The following is a 14,641-nucleotide window of genomic DNA, read 5'->3' on the forward strand; positions in this document are numbered from 1 at the left end:
TATATTTGTAATGCAAACTAGCATACTAGGTTATGAATAATAGTTCAAATGTCTGATGTGATTCTATAGTCAATGCTCATATTTTAAAAAGGGGAAAGGAGGAATAAGGTAAAACAGGGGGTTTTTTTCAATCAATATTCTACTTTCTCTCAAAAACGTGGTTGCTATGGCCTGCAGGTAAACATGTCATCCTATTTAAACCCAATTACCTGTGCTCAGCTGGAACAGGGGGTGGCCACACAATTGGATCTCTATAATGTTCATCTTGGTAAGATACATGAATATCTGTAGGCTTGTCTATTTTAAAACTCTCTAAGGTGTTGACAATGCTCTTTACTTGTTCAAATTCTTCTAATAATTCTTGCCGAACCTGAAAAACGAATAAATGTGAAGATGTTCAAAAATTAAATTATATTTATAGCATGCAGAGCAGATAAAACTGCTGTTGGTATAAACAGAAGCCAAATTGCTGGAAAACTGTTGATTTCTGCTATTATTTGCACAAGGCAAACTAAACTGGATAAAACTCTCATTCTAACACAAGGGCTGTGCCAATCTAAGATCTGCAACATACCTGTGTTTTTATCGTGGTTCAAGTATGGCAAGGAACAAGAACAGAACTGATAATATTATGGGATTATTATTATTATTATTATTATTATTATTATTATTATTTATTAGATTTGTATGCTGCCACTCTCCGCAGACTTGGGGCGGCTCACAACAGTGATAAAACAATATACAGTGACAAATCTAATATTAAAAGTCTAAAATAACAAATCTAGCATTAAAAATCTAAAAGCCCCATTATTTAAAAATCATACAAACAAACATACCATACATACATAAAACTACATAGGCAAGGGGAGATGTCTCAGTTCCCCCATGCCTGACGGCAGAGGTGGGTTTTAAGAGGTTTACGAAAGGCAAGGAGGGTGGGGGCAATCCTAATCTCTGGGCGGAGCTGGTTCCAGAGGATTGGGGCCGCCACAGAGAAGGCTCTCACCCTCATGACAAACCAGCTGGACTACCATAATGCACTCTACTTGGGGCAGTCTTGGTTCAAAATGTAGCAGACCATTTATTGGCAGATATCGATCACTGTCTTTCAACAGATATTTCAAAGTACTAACACTGACTTATACGGCTCAATGCCCACCTGCAGGATGTCTTCTCCAACCAGAATTGGTCCCTATTGTATGTTCTGCAACATACCTGTGTTTTTATACACCTCATATGAGCAATCGGATAAGACTGCCTGTTTGCTTATTGTTTGTTTTAACTAGCACAGCTGAAAGGTTTACAACATAAAGTGAATTTTACAATTTTATTTTATTTATTTATTTTTATTTATTGTTAGAGTTGAAAGGAACCATGCAGGTTTATCAAGTCCAACCCCCTGCCTGAGCAGGAATCCTAAAGCACCCCAGCCAGGTGGCAGTCCAATCTCCTCTTGAAAGTGTCCAGAGTTGGGGAGTTCACAACCTCCGCAGGCAGGTTGTTCCACTGGTTGATCGCTCTGACCGTCTGGAAGTTCTTCCTTACTTCTAGGTTGAATCTCTCCTTGGTCAGCTTCCAGCTAGATAAATCTTTTCCTTTAATTTTCAATTAGAAATAATTCCCCAGGCCCTTGCTATGTACTCCAGAAACCCCACTTCCCTCCATTTTGCTTCCTTTTGACAGATCAAAATTGCCACAGCACTGCTGTCAATCACAGGAGAATAGTGAGTTTTTCATTCCTCCCCGGAAGGGCATTCAGTCCACAAATGCCTTTGAATGTCCTGAATAGCTTTCAATCGTGGTTCAAGTATGGCAAGGAACAAGAACAGAACTGATAATATTATGGGATTATTATTATTATTATTATTATTATTATTATTATTATTTATTAGATTTGTATGCCGCCACTCTCCGCAGACTTGGGGCGGCTCACAACAGTGATAAAACAATATACAGTGACAAATCTAATATTAAAAGTCTAAAATAACAAATCTAGCATTAAAAATCTAAAAGCCCCATTATTTAAAAATCATACAAACAAACATGCCATACATACATAAAACTACATAGGCAAGGGGAGATGTCTCAGTTCCCCCATGCCTGACGGCAGAGGTGGGTTTTAAGAGGTTTACGAAAGGCAAGGAGGGTGGGGGCAATCCTAATCTCTGGGCGGAGCTGGTTCCAGAAGATTGGGGCCGCCACAGAGAAGGCTCTCACCCTCATGACAAACCAGCTGGACTACCATAATGCACTCTACTTGGGGCAGTCTTTGCAAATCACTTGGAAATTAGTTCAAAATGTAGCAGACCATTTATTGGCAGATATCGATCACTGTCTTTCAACAGATATTTCAAAGTACTAACACTGACTTATACGGCTCAATGCCCACCTGCAGGATATCTTCTCCAACCAGAATTGGTCCCTATTGTATGTTCAACTCAGAAGAAGTACTTGGTTGGTTGGTTGCTCTCCATAGGTACTGTTCTCCTGTTGCAATTGTCTGTCTTACAGAAGACAGTGTCCTTGAAAGCTAAGTATGGCCCTGCTGTTACAGGTTCTAGAAGTTACTTAAGAGGGACGGCATTCAGTAATTAGCATCTTGTTGCCATATTTGGTATCTTTATTATGTGTTTTTTTTTATCATGATTATACAAAACAATAAGCAGGATTATTATTTCATTATGGCGCGGATTGTTACTGGGGAAGAGCCTTCTCTGTGGCGGCCCCGGCCCTCTGGAACCAACTCCCCCCAGAGATTAGAATGGCCCCCACCCTCCTTGCCTTTCGTAAGCTTCTTAAAACCCACCTCTGCTACCAGGCATGGGGGAACTGAGATATTCTTTCCCCCTAGGCCTTTATAATTTTATGTATGGTATGTTTGTATGTATGTTTGGTTTTATAATAAGGTTTTTTTTAGTTGTTTTTGTATTGGATTGCTACATGCTGTTTTTATTATTGTTGTTAGCCGCCCCGAGTCTGCGGAGAGGGGTGGCATACAAATCAAATCAAATCAAATCAAATCAAATAAATAAATAAATAAGATATTGTGGATGTATAAATTGCTTTTGATAATATTTACCATGATATATTAATCATTTATTTATGATTTTAAGTTCTGAATGTCTATGGCAGATTTGGCAACACTTAAATGGGATGGATAAATAAATGAATAATAATAAATATTATTTATAAGAAAAAGAAGGAGGAGAACAACCAACATAAAGAGATAAAAGATGAACAAACTGATGTTGGATTCTAGCATATCATAGAAATGTCATTTTGCATAGAGCAGGCATCAGTGTGGAAAAATTCCAACTCTACCTCATCGCTAAATGAAATCCTGCTTTCTAATTTTGGATGCAGAACAGCTGAAAGGGCACCTTCTACAAATGTCCTCCTCATCTTATGTAATATATAAGGAACTGTATATTCCAAGTAGCACTTCCTGTTCAGAGAGGTTCCTTATTAGGCAAAGCAAATCTAGCGAGTTCAGATAAGGAAATATAATCTATTTTTTCTGTTAAGAAATTTTAATTTGAGTGATGGTCGAGAACATTTAATAACATAAATGACATGTTCTGCTGTTAGTTTATTAACATTATACCGAGTCCTATTTTCTTTCAGTGAGTTCCGTTTTCATATTGTTATTCTGCTACATAAGAAACATAAGCAACAATTACCGGTAAGCATTTGCATTTAAATCTTTTGTTATTATACCTGTTGCCATTTGCTCTTTAATGTTGGGTCTCTGATTGAGTGACAATGCCGTTGAATTTGCTGGATGACACCCTGGTAATAAACCATGGAAGAGTCATAATTTCCAAGTAGCGCATATTCTCTTCCCTTTTTAGCATTATCACAAATCTCAGCCAAATTCATCTTCTTTGAAAAACCTACAATACAATGTGCAACAACACAGTAAAAATTAAATTATTCTTTGACACAACCCCCTCCCTTCTTTCACTTAGAACTATAACTGCATTTTTAATTAAAGTGTGCGTTATTATTTTGTTATGGTAGTTATGAAACCTATCAATCATTCTAAAGAAGCTATGCAATCTTTTTTTTAAAAAAACTTTTGAAATTTCAGCAAGAACTGCCCACATATTTGCTACCACTACTGTATATTTGGAACTAGAAATCTGATATTCTAAAATAAAAATGACAGGTCAGTTCTTTATGTTATATTTTTTCTTCATTTTCCCTCTTCCAAATTGCAATGCACACAATACATCCTTAAGAAATGGGTTTTTCAGCTCAATGCAGAAAAATTATGGGTTTATAACTAAGAAATTTGACAAATAGCCACCGTGACCTCTAACTGATTCCACTATCTCTTTTCAGTCACTGTTAGCTTTGCTTTTTTATATATACGTACTGTACACTGCTCAAAAAAAGGGAACACTTAAACAACACAATATCACTCCAAGTAAATCAAACTTCTGTGAAATCAAACTGTCCACTCAGGAAGCAACACTGATTGACAATCAATTTCACATGCCATTGTGCACCTTCAACTTTGTACAGAACAAAGTATTCAATGAGAATATTTCATTCATTCAGATCTAGGATGTGTTATTTGAATGTTCCCTTTATTTTTTTTAAGTATTTTTTTTTTTAACTATAAGGTTAACACAAGGATCGACAAACCCAGGCGCCTGGTCGCCAGTGGCGCCTAGAAAATGTTGTCTGGCGCCTAGAAAATGTTGCCTGCTGTACTGTATGTATACAGTATATTTTTCCCGCCTTGTGTTTACGCCCAGAAATGGTACATCTTGGCTTCCGTAGCTCCGCCCATCAACCTCGGAGCGAGCTGCTTTCCCAGCGTCCCCTGCGCTTGCGTGCGTCTCTCCCTCCCCCCCTTGCCTCCATTCCGCCTCCTACTCGAACCCCTTCACTCCCCCCCACCGCACACAGACGCTCCGATCTTGGCCGCTCACCCGCCTTCGGAGAGAAGCGGAAGCCCCTCCCCTCCCGGCGTGAGGTTTTGTTCATTCCTCCTCCGGCCGCGTGCGCGGTGACTTCCGACCAGTAACCCCTCCTCCCCCCTCCCCCCCTCACCCGCGTCCCCGGCCCGGTCTCCCTTTCCTTCTTCTCTGTTTCGGTTTCTGACTAACGGTCTCCCCTCGGATCCCGACGGGAGTACAGCAGAGCCGGCTCGGCGGAGCCAGGCCTGCGCCGGGGGGGAGGGGGTGAAAGCGATGTAAGGTGGAGACTCGGCAAAAAACCAAGTTTGCTTAAAAAAAATTCTGGCTCCTAAATTTTTTGGCTGGCTCCTAGATTCTGAACAACTTTGTCGACCCCTGGGTTAACATATATAAGGTTAACATTTCTAGGGAATTTTTTTCATAAAAATGCTAAATGCTAGCAGTTTCTGATGGGGGACGAGTAATCTTCATAAATATAATATGTGAATGACCTACATGTATGAACAATGTATTACATCATCAGGAAATGTAGCTGTAGCATTCATAAATAAATGGAGCTGAACGACAGAGACTACTAGCTTCCTTTCAAAACTTAACTGCTCCATAAAAATAATCTTCAATCTCCTCTAATCCCAAATGTTTTTTAAAAAAACACCTCACAATCTCAAAAACTAACAAGTTTGCCCTATTTTGTTTATATATGCTTTAGTCTTCCAAAAAATGTCTCAAAACACGAGCTACATGATATTGCAAACAAAGCTGTTTCATTTGAATGTACTGAACTATTAATTGCTGGTAGCTGGCGTCTGTTCAGAACATAATCCAAACAAATTAATTCACTTGAGATACAGCAAATCCATATAGATAGTTTCTCAGTGCGTGGCTGAAGAAAAGGTGATGTCACCCAATTATATTTGGCATATGGTGACGCAATTCAACATTACAATTCATGTGATACAACAAGAACCATGTCCTTAACGGTTTGTACAGTTCAAGAACCATCAGCCAATGCAAAATAAAGAATATTATCCATATCAAGAAATGTTCTAAGTCAGGCTAAAGACCCCTTTGAGGGATGTATCAGGGCTGCCCTTCAACAAACAGCGCTAAGGCAAAATGAAATTGGGTTATTTTATTTATTTATTGGATTACTTTATTTACTACCAAGGGGGTTTACAGCAAGAAATACACAAAACAAAGCAACTATAGCAAATAAATAAATAAATTTATTTACATTTTATTATTTATTACATTTACAAAATTGTAACATCATAAAACCATAATTACATCCTCGGAATCAGACACAACAGAGCGCAGAGAGTTTCCGTATAGGTCAGTGATGGCGAACCTATGGCCGTATCTGAGGGCATGTGAGGTGATGCCCTATGTCAGCACCAGTGTGTATGCATGCCCTGGCCAGACGATTTTTGCCCTTCTTTTCGGTCATTTTCATTCTCCCCAGACTTCAGGAAAGCCCCCTGAAGTCTGGGGATGGTGAAAAATGGCCCAACCAGAAGTTCACATGTGTTTGTTATCCCCAGCCTCATTTTCCCTGTCAGAGATCTTCAAGAACTTCTCTGGCTTTGGACAATTGCAACCTGGCCTCCCACACCTCGGTCCATTTCTTCTGCAGCAGGAAAGGCTTTTCTGAAGGTCTCTGCAGCCAATAACAAATCTCCAGATTGATCTAGAGCAGTGTTTCCCAACCATGGCAACTTGAAGATATCTGGACTTCAACTCCCAGAATTCCCCAGCCAGCATTTGCTGGCTGGGGAATTCTGGGAGTTGAAGTCCAGATATCTTCAAGTTGCCAAGGTTGGGAAACATTGATCTAGAGCTCTATTATTGGCTAGAGAGGCCTTCAGAAAAGCCTTGCAGATGTCTGTCTGTCTGTCTGTCCGTCCGTCCGTCCGTCTGTCTGTCGGTGGGCTGAAGTTTATCCTCAGAGCTAGGGGGAAACAAATGCATTCTCTGGAACCTCAAAATGTAGCTCCCTGAAATCTCAAACCACCGGAAGCAAACTATTCATTTCCTATCTGTTTGCACAATGGCTACTTTGATCCGTGTTGGCCAATACTTCCTCTCTGACTTTAGGTTTATTTCTAGCAGTCATTACATTTTTTCAAATGTAACAGAATTTAAAAGTAGATCAGTTTGTTAGTAGATAAATTACCTCCCTATTATTCCATGTTGGTATTAAATCAACCAACTTAGACCAAAGACTTGACAAATCACACATTGCAATAAGATCAATGTCAAAAGTCCCTCTATCAGCAGAGTTGCATTAAGAGAATTACAGTACTGTATACCAGTTAATTGCATTCCCTCACCATACGAACTTTTCAAGATACAAACCCAGGGTTTAAGATTTTTTTTGCCTCTTCTTCCGAACTATTTTCACCTTACGAACCCACCGCTGCCGCTGGGATACCCCACCTCTGGACTTCCATTGCCCATTTTCACGCTGGTGGGATTCCCCTGAGGCTCACCTCCATGGGAAACCCCACCTCCGGATTTTGCGATGCTACAGGGGAATCCCAGCAGGGGAATCCCACCAGCGCGAAAACGGGCGCTTCGCTGGCAACGGAAGTCCAGAGGTGGGGCTTCCCAGCGAGGGAAGCCTCAGAGAAATCGCAGCATTGCAATCCCCGCGATTTCGCTGAGGCTTCCCTCGCTGGGAAACCCCACCTCCGGACTTCCGTTGCCAGCCGAAGCGCCTGTTTTTGGGCTGCTATGATTCCCCTGAGCCTTCTCTCACTGGGAAACCCCACCTCCAGACTTCCGTTGCCAGCGAAGCGCCCATTTTGCGATGCTGGGATTCCCCTGCAGCATCGCAAAAATGTGGAAGTCCGGAGGTGGGGTTTCCCATGGAGGGGAGCCTCAGGGGAATCCCACCAGCGCGAAAACGAGCTCTTCGGTTGGCAAAAGGAGTGAATTTTGGCCTTGCACGCATTAATCGCTTTTCCATTGATTCCTATGGGAAACATTGTTTCGTCTTACAAACTTTTCACCTTACAAACCTCATCCTGGAACCAATGAAGTTCGTAAGACAAGGTATCACTGTATTATATCTTTGTATATCACCAATACATACTTGACAAAACAAATAAATAAAAATAAATACCTAAATTGTATGTTTGATTGTAATGTCTTCCGTCCTATGACATTTAGCAAGTTTTATCTGAGGAAGAAATCATATGGTACTGTACATATATACACACCCATCAGCCATTCCTTTTTGGGATAAGCCATAATACAAGTATAGAAATGAATAAAACAATAAGTCAAAGAAATTAAAGACATAAGATATGAAAAATGAAAGTATTCTATCTAAAGAAAAATGATAGGATTCCACTATACTTCTCCTTATCTTTCTACCACTGCAAACCATATCTGCATCCATTCCACCACATCTGTTTTATACATTGCTTTTCTTGACTCTCTTTATGAGCTCACTAATTTCTTCTAACTAGTCAGAATGCACCAAAACTGACCAGTACAGTACAGTGATACCTTGTCTTACAAACTTAATTGGTTCCGGGACGAGGTTCTTAAGATGAAAAGTTTGTAAGACGAAACAATGTTTTCCATAGGAATCAATGGGAAAATGATTAATGTGTGCAAGCCCAAAATTCACCCCTTTTGCCAGCCAAACTACCCATTTTTGCTCTGCTGGGATTCCTCTGAGGCTCCCCTCCATGGGAAACCCCACCTCCGGACTTCCGTTGCCAGCGAAGTGCTTGTTTTTGCGCTGCTGGGATTCCCCTGCAGCATCACAAAAATACGGAAGTCCAGAGGTGGGGTTTCCCATAGAGGGGAGCCTCAGGGGAATCCCAGCAGCACAAAAACGGGCGCTTCACTGGCAACGGAAGTCCGGAGGCAGGGCATCCCAGTGGCGGCAGTGGGTTTGTAAGGTGAAAATAGTTTGTAAGAAGAAGCAAAAAAATCTTAAACCCCGGGTTTGTATCTCGAAAAGTTTGTATGACGAGGCGTTTGTAAGATGAGGTATCACTGTATTTTCTTTAGATTTAGCATGGATTGCTGTTGCATGGATAGATAGTCTCTACCTTCCTAAAATGCATTATATGAAAAGCATTATATATTTGTTGATTTAGATATTAAGAAAGTAAATAGGTTGGAAATATGAAAAGTTTTGCCAAATAGGGAATCAAAATTTGAATCCCAAATACAAAATAAACAGTATGCGATAGACCTCAAACACATCTGTTAGATGTGCGTAGCAAATGGTTCATTATAAAATTGGGAGCAAAATACAAAAGTGTGATGACGTCTTTGGTTATTCAGGGAATTTTTATATAAATATAATACACTGCTCAAAAAATAAAGGTAACACTTAAACAACAAAATTTAACTCCAAGTAAATCAAACTTATGTGAAATCAAACTGTTTACTTAGGAAGCAACACGGATTGACAATCAATTTCACCTGCTGCTGTGCATATTCAACTTTGTACAGAACAAAGTATTCAATGAAAATATTTCATTCATTCAGATCTAGGATGTGTTATTTAAGAGTTCCCTTTATTTTTTGAGCAGTACAGTGATCCCCCGCTCGTTGCGAGGGTTCCGTTCCAGGACCCCCCGCAACGAGCGGGTTTTCGCGAAGTAGCGCTGCGGAAGTAAAAACACCATCTGCGCATGTGCAGATGGTGTTTTTACTCCCGCAGCGCTAGCGAGGAGCCGAAGATTGGGGGCGGCGCGGCTGTTTTAAAATGTCGCCGCCGGCATGGGGGGCTTCCTAGCAGCCCCCCAAACCCGGGTTGGGGGTCCGGGGGGTGCTGGCAAGCCCCCCATGCCGGCGGCGACATTTTAAAACAGCCGCGCCGCGCTGGCTGTCGCCGCTTTCGAGCTGAGTCCCGGAGCGAATTCGCTCCGGGACTCAGCTCAAAAGCGCCGACAGCCAGCGCGGAGAAGCCGTTCGCTGGCGCTGGCTGTCGGCGCTGGCTGTCGGCGCTTTTGAGCTGAGTCCCGGAGCGAATTCGCTCCGGGACTCAGCTCAAAAGCGCCGACAGCCAGCGCCAGCGAACGGCTTCTCCGCGCTGGCTGTCGGCGCTTTTGAGCTGAGTCCCAGAGCGAATTCGCTCCGGGACTCAGCTCAAAAGCGCCGACAGCCAGCGCCAGCGAACGGCTTCTCCGCGCTGGCTGTCGCTGCTTTCGAGCTGAGTCCTGGAGCGAATTCGCTCCGGGACTCAGCTCAAAAGCGCCGACAGCCAGCGCCAGCGAACGGCTTCTCCGCGCTGGCTGTCGCCGCTTTCGAGCTGAGTCCTGGAGCGAATTCGCTTCAGGACTCAGCTCGAAAGCGGCGAGAATGAACGGCGTGGGCGGGCGAAGGGCGGGCGGCAGCGAGGAGTTTGCGTGGGTGGTGGGGAAACTCCTTGCTGATGCCCGCTGCTCGCCCTCCCGCCAGCAAGAGGGGGAAGACCCAGGGAAGCCGCCCAGCAGCTGATCTGCCGGGCACCATCTACGCAAGCGTGCCCATAGAAAAAAAGGGCACACATGCGCAGATGGTGTTTTGACTTCCGGGTTGAAAAATCGCAAATTACCCTGTTCGCAATGGTCGGGGACGCAATAACCGGGGTATTACTGTATATAATATTATGTATGTATGCATTTCCTTCAAAAATAGAAGGAATGTTTATGATGATGTTTAAAGGTGTTTTGATTGGGAAGATAAATGTATACATACAGTATTTATGTGTGCAAACATCATCATGTTATTGCCTGAGAATCCAAATAATCTTCAACATATGTTAACTTCTGCTCACTCTGGTCCATGGAAGTGAGAGTTGGGTATATTGAGAAACATAAGAGAAAATTGGGTGCAGTGAGAATAGAGTATTTAAGATGTAGTAAAACAATAAAACATAGGGTCAATAATGAATGGGTGGTGAATGGACACAATAGTGAGCAAGCAAGCATGAAAGAAATGTACTGAAAAAAAGTCCAAATTGTAAAATGTGTAAGAAGGAATGAACACATCAAGGGTAAAGAAGACAGAAAATAATAGATGAAATTCATAACGTGATTTTTATAGAACAAAGGCAATGTATGAAGTTGTATAGATATGGTGAAATCAATTGATTGTTGGATTGCATGCCACTGAATTATTTCAGACACCTTGCAACCCATGGGCTGAAAGAAAGGATGATTGCAAAGACAGAAAAACATAAAGCGTATGGGGTTTTTTTGCGAGATGAGTCATCATATAAATGTTTATTTATTTGATTGATTTATTTGATTTGTATGCTGCCCATCTCTCTAGGGCAGGGGTCCCCAAACTTTTTACACAGGGGGCCAGTTCACTGTCCCTCAGATTGTTGGAGGGCCAGACTATTAAAAAAACCCTATGAACAAATCCCTATGCAGACTGCACACACCTTATTTAAAGTAAAAAACAAAATGGGAACAAATACAATATTTAAAATAAAGAAGTAATAAGTAATTAAGTAATTAATAATTAAGTAATAATTATTACTTAATGGCCGGCACAGGGCAGCCGCTGAGACAACAACAACATCGGCCCCGTGGTAGCTGCTGATGCCAAGAGCCCGAAGCCCGCTCTCCAGCGTCAACGCCAGGCTTCGGGTGAGCAGAGCTGCGCGCCGGCAGCAGGAGCTGTTGGGAAGGCAGACGCGGCGCCTCTGCCGGGAAAGGCTGTCAAAGAGGCCCTGAAGGGGGACAGGGCGGTTCCCGCCACCTCTGTCGGCAGCAAGGTGACCACGACGGCCCGGGTGGGGCCTGGTCCAAGAGGAGCCGCCGCTGTCGCTGCACCAATGGCAGCTGCTGTGGGGGCAGAGCGAAGGGGAGGGCGTGGAGGCGGTGCCTACCAGAGAAGCGAAGAGAGAGAGAGAGAAGTGGAGGTGTGCTCGCCTTGTGCCATGGGGGGGAGGCGGTGGAGGTCAGGGGTTTGCAAGCAGCCACCTCCCCCACACACACACACACTTAGCTATGGCGCACTTAGCTGTGACTTTCAGTGGAGTTTTTGAATCGCCAATTTCCTGAATCTCCCGTCCACACACTGTGGAGGAGGAGGTGGGGAGGAGGTGGAAAGGCAAGGGGCGGGGAGGAAAGCGGGCCTGCAATTGGCCCCTTTCTTTCTCGCCTTTAAGGGAGAGGAACTGTTGCTGCTCTGCCATAGGGCAGCAGCAGTTTCCCCCCCTAAAGGCAGCAAAGAAAGGGGCCAATTGCAGGCCCGCTTTCCTCCCCGCCCCTTGCTCCTCACTCAGCAGCCAACCACAGTGAGTGGACAGGAGATTTGGGAGCTTATTATATCGATCGGTAAAATCTCGTGTGCTGCCGCGGGCCGGTTAAAAGACCTCAGCGGGCCGCATCCGGCCCATGGGCCGTAGTTTGGAGACCGCTGTCTCTAGGGACTCTAGGCAGCTCACAACAGAAATTAAAACATATACTGTAAATATAAAACATATAAACATATGTAATTTAAGTTTCAGTGAAATAATGTTTGATCTGTCTTAAAATCTGACTCTGTAGTTCAAGATAATACAGTACATGGTTGCTAAGGATAAGCCCCACTGAATGGATGGCAATCATTTTTGGATAAACATGAATACAATTGCAGTGTTAATTTTCTTAAATCAATTCCCTCTGCTTTTTAATGTCAATTCTAGCCAAATAATCGTTTTTAACAACCAAGGTAGTCAGTCAATCTAACATACAAGTTTGTCTGTGAGCCACTGCAAATTGAAGTGTAGTTTTGGAGTTATTTAAAATTATTAAAATATTTAAAATATGATACATACATTAATAAAAGGGGAAATCCAAAATTTCCTTTCTTATCTCATGCCTGTAATTTCTTTTGCTCATTATTTTTACTCTTATAACTGTATCTTATCATGAAAGTGGGCATCATGATTGGGATGTAACTCCTCGTCCCCCGCTATTCCTTTCAATTTGCAGCCATTGCAATATTGCTCATTAACTTTGTCTCCTCACTTATTTGTTATTTATTATATTTATTTTATTTATTTGTCAAACCTGTGTAGGATAGTAGTAGTTTGTATAAACGTAACTAACTTCAGATTGTGTCCCCTTGTTCTTGTGTTCACTTTCCTATTAAAAACACTTCCCTCCTGAACCTTATTTAATCCTTTGACATATTTAAATGTTTCGATCATGTCCCCCCTTTCCCTTCTGTCCTCCAGATTTTACAGATTGAGTTCATGAAGTCTTTCCTGATACGTTTTGTGCTTAAAACCTTCCCCCATTTTTGTAGCCCATCTTTGGACCCCTTCAATTTTAAAAATATATTTTTGTAGGTGAGGTCTCCAGAACATTGTTCTTGGTTTAAAATAAGATTTAAAAGTACCCCCTAATTTTGGTGGAAGGGTTTGTATGAATGATGTTGGGTGGTGGGAGCACCCATCACTGTGCAAATATAGAGTGTATGTTATTATTAAAAATTAATAAAATTTATTTTTTTTAAAAATCTAGTAAGAGAGAAATTAGGACATCAGACAGGCCAATCTAATAATCTATAAATTGAATTGAATATTTAATAATAAATTGAAATTGAATCTAACAATCAAATAAATTGAATTGAATATTTAATAATAAATTGAAATTGAATTGAATTAAAACTGGCACCCCACTCCTCATTAAATAGAGGGGTGCGCCGTTATAATCGGGACCCAATCCTAGTTTCAACTGCTCCTCGCCTAACTCCATCTACTGCACAGGTAAAACATGTCCCTCCCTTAAGAATAAGGAACTGAGCATCCCATCTGTAGTCCGAGCTTCAGCCCGACAAAGGGACAGCCTAGCGAGACTACGACTCCCATGATGCTTCTCGAAAAAAGAACATCTTTTCTTTCCAAGGGTCGCCCCCCCCCCCCCTTTGCTCACCTGGGGCGGGAGGAAAAAACGTCCGTTACGAATTCCGGAGGCTCGCGATGGCGAGCGAGGGGGAGAACGGAGATGGCATCCTCGGTCTTCGAAGCTTAATCTAAAAAAGCACAGGATGGAGGAGCCGCTGGGCCTACGGCAGGGAGGGGCCGCCGCCTTCGCGTGCTCGTGCGCGGAAAGAGAGGAAAGTGGCGGGGGGGGCACCGCGTTCTGGGTTCCCTCGGCCCGTTGGCGCGCGTGCGGGAGAGTGGCGGTGGCGATTGGTTGCCATGGAGGCGGAGGGAAGGCGGCCTGAAACCTCCTGAGGCTCCTCCCCCTATTGGCGGGAGGGAGACCCGAACCTTTGCTGAGGAGATGGTTCCCGGCGCGGTCCGATATAATTGTTGGGTTTTTTCCCCCTGGTCAGTGCTTCTTCCTTCCTTCAGCCTGAAGTAAACTCCACCACAATTTTTCCCCCGCGTGTATGAGATAAAATTGCTCCTTTTTAAAAATTTTATGTATGTATGTATGTATGTATGTATGTACGCACGTATGTATGTATTATTTATTTATTTATTTATTTATTTATTGAAATTTTAAAACAAACACAACAAAAACATTTGGGATATTTACATCCCTTTCTCCTTCAGAATTTTGATCGGAGATATGTACATTTTTACCTTGTTTTTGTGAACGTGTTGCTTTGCTTATTTACATACTTGCTTATTTTTGTGATTGTTGATTCTTTTTTTCCCTCCTCAGTGCTTTCTTCCTTCAGCCTGAAGTGAACTCTGCCACAATTTTTTCCCCACATGTATGAGATAAAATTGCTCCTTTTTTATTTATTTTTTA

The 14,641-nt window shown here is 42.4% G+C and overlaps 1 protein-coding gene across 1 annotated transcript in view; it reads right to left on the reverse strand.

Moving 5' to 3' along the window:
- Window positions 1-14,087, reverse strand: part of KATNAL1 (katanin catalytic subunit A1 like 1) — a 53,342-nt gene extending 39,255 nt beyond the window's left edge. Inside the window, exons 1-3 of the mRNA XM_070749873.1 lie at window positions 13,811-14,087; window positions 3,718-3,893; window positions 210-370 (exon numbers count right to left, since the gene is read on the reverse strand). Coding sequence (XP_070605974.1) covers window positions 210-370; window positions 3,718-3,879 — 323 coding nt within the window. The 5' untranslated portion in view covers window positions 3,880-3,893; window positions 13,811-14,087. The remainder of the gene's footprint in view (window positions 1-209; window positions 371-3,717; window positions 3,894-13,810) is intronic.
- Window positions 14,088-14,641: the final 554 nt, after the last annotated feature.

Source organism: Erythrolamprus reginae, chromosome 4 (assembly GCF_031021105.1).
Source record: "Erythrolamprus reginae isolate rEryReg1 chromosome 4, rEryReg1.hap1, whole genome shotgun sequence".
Lineage (NCBI taxonomy): Eukaryota > Metazoa > Chordata > Lepidosauria > Squamata > Dipsadidae > Erythrolamprus > Erythrolamprus reginae.